At 56.0% G+C, this 1,934-nt stretch overlaps 1 protein-coding gene across 1 annotated transcript; it reads right to left on the reverse strand.

Annotated features, from left to right (window-relative positions):
• Positions 1–439: 439 nt before the first annotated feature.
• LOC131482978 (eukaryotic translation initiation factor 3 subunit K) lies at positions 440–1,205 on the reverse strand. The gene has a single exon (XM_058679582.1). The coding sequence runs from the start codon at positions 1,124–1,126 to the stop codon at positions 470–472; it is 657 nt and encodes a 218-aa protein (XP_058535565.1). The 5' UTR covers positions 1,127–1,205; the 3' UTR covers positions 440–469.
• Between the last annotated feature and the right edge of the window lie 729 nt (positions 1,206–1,934).

The raw sequence follows: 1,934 nt of genomic DNA on the forward strand, positions 1-1,934 counted from the left end.
CCCACTATCCAGCCCACACACATACTGGCGGGTGCTGTTCTGTCTAGCCACCGCTGACCTTGTCCTGGTTTTCATGCTCTCCAGTGAGAGTGGTAACCCAAGAGGGAGGTGCCCACTATTTCCCTATTGGGCCACTCCCACTCCCGGATCATGCACTTTCCAGGTGATTCTGCGGTTTAACTAGCCCCTAGTGATAGCCTCTGCCAGCTGATGCTCTGGCAAAGCCCAACCAACCCTCACCCACTCTAATTGTAGTTTGCACCAGTATGAACAATCAGCCCAGCCTGAGGCCCATAGGTGTTGTAGCTCTGCCTTAGTCTGGCCTGCCCTCATCCGAATTCATGCTCTCCAGTGGGAGTCGCTGTCCAGCAGGGGAGCCCTCCACATTCCCCTACCAACTTTGCCTCCTCCCTCCTTGGTTCTTTTTTTTTTTTTTTAAAGTCGACAGGTCTTTATTAGGGTCTGCCAGTCACTGGGAGGAGGCCATGATGCTGGACACGCTGTCAAAGTCTATCTTCTCCACGATGTTCTTGGGCTTGATGCTCTCCTCCTGGCTGCAGATGAAGATCTGGCCCGATTCGTCGGCACTCCAGCCATATTTACTCATCCACATTTTCAGCTGACTGTCATTCAGGTCCCCGAGCATCTCGGACAGCAGCCAGCGGTCAATGTGCTGATAAGTGATGCCCACGACGTGGCAGATGAATTTGCGGACAGAGTCTTCGAAACCGGTGATTCCTTCCAGGAGGTCCATGTTCTCTTCTAGGGCTTGCCAGAAGGCCTGGAAGTGACAGGTCTCCAGCAGGTCTCCAAGATACAGGATCTGCCGGATCGGCCGCTCTTCTTGATGGGCCTGGTCGATCATGCACTTGCACAGGGTGAAGTCAGTGTGGGGCAGGTTGGTGAGGGCCTTCAGCAGGATCTGGGCTGTGACCGTGGTCTGGAAGAAGGCTGGGTTGAACTGATACAGCTTCAGGACGGCGAGATTGGCCTCCAGGTCGTAGGCGTTCTCCTTGGCCTGTGTCTCCACGTAGCGCTCCAGGGTGGCCAGGTTCTCGGGATTGTACCTGTCGATCCCCTTGAGCAACTTGCCCACGTTCGCTCTCATCTGCTCAAACATCGCCATGGCGCCCGCCGCCTTCACCACCACCACGGCCACCGGACCCGGTACTTTCAAACGCTCAACGGAGGAGGTCTCCCAAGACCAGAAGCTCCCTGGTTCTTATGTTTGCTGTTGGGCGCTGCAGCCCAGTCTCACATGGCCCACCACACCTTAGCATTTGCCAGTGGGTGCTGTAGCCTGGCCCGGCCCGGCCCGGCCCACCCCCAATTCCAGCTGACGCTGATGGGGGTTGCAGCCTAGCCCAGCCCAGCAGGCACCCAATCCCAGCTGTAATGTGCCCTGTATGTGTTGTGACCATAACTGGTATGATCCACACTCTATTCTGGTGCTCGAATTTGCCAGCAGGTGATGTGAACTGGTTCAGCCTGGTCTGCCCCCGATCTATGCCAAATGTATGCTGGTGAGTACCTTTCCCTGGCCTGGTATGGGCTGCTCCCTATCGTGGTTCTTGCGCTCACCTGCTTAGACTATGTCCTGCCAGAGGAGGTGCCCAGGCTGCTCTATCAGAACCTCTCCCAATGCCAGATCTCACGTATATCGGTGGGTCCATGGGCCAGCCCTTCTTAGTCTACCTCCTGTCCTGGCAGGTATAGTGGCCTTTCCTGACCGGCCTTCAACCCATTCTGGTTGTTACTGTTGGATGTTTCAGCCCAGTCAAGGCTCATCCATACCCAGACACAGCTCACACCTGGCTCACTAGGGGCAGAGACCTAGCCTAGTCCATCTTACTTCTACCCTAGTCCTCCAGAGCATCAGATGGTGCTGGAGTCTAGCCCGGCCTGGTGCATTTAGTCCCAGTCCACACATGTGC

Source organism: Ochotona princeps, chromosome 2, assembly GCF_030435755.1.
Source record: "Ochotona princeps isolate mOchPri1 chromosome 2, mOchPri1.hap1, whole genome shotgun sequence".
NCBI classification, from domain to species: domain Eukaryota; kingdom Metazoa; phylum Chordata; class Mammalia; order Lagomorpha; family Ochotonidae; genus Ochotona; species Ochotona princeps.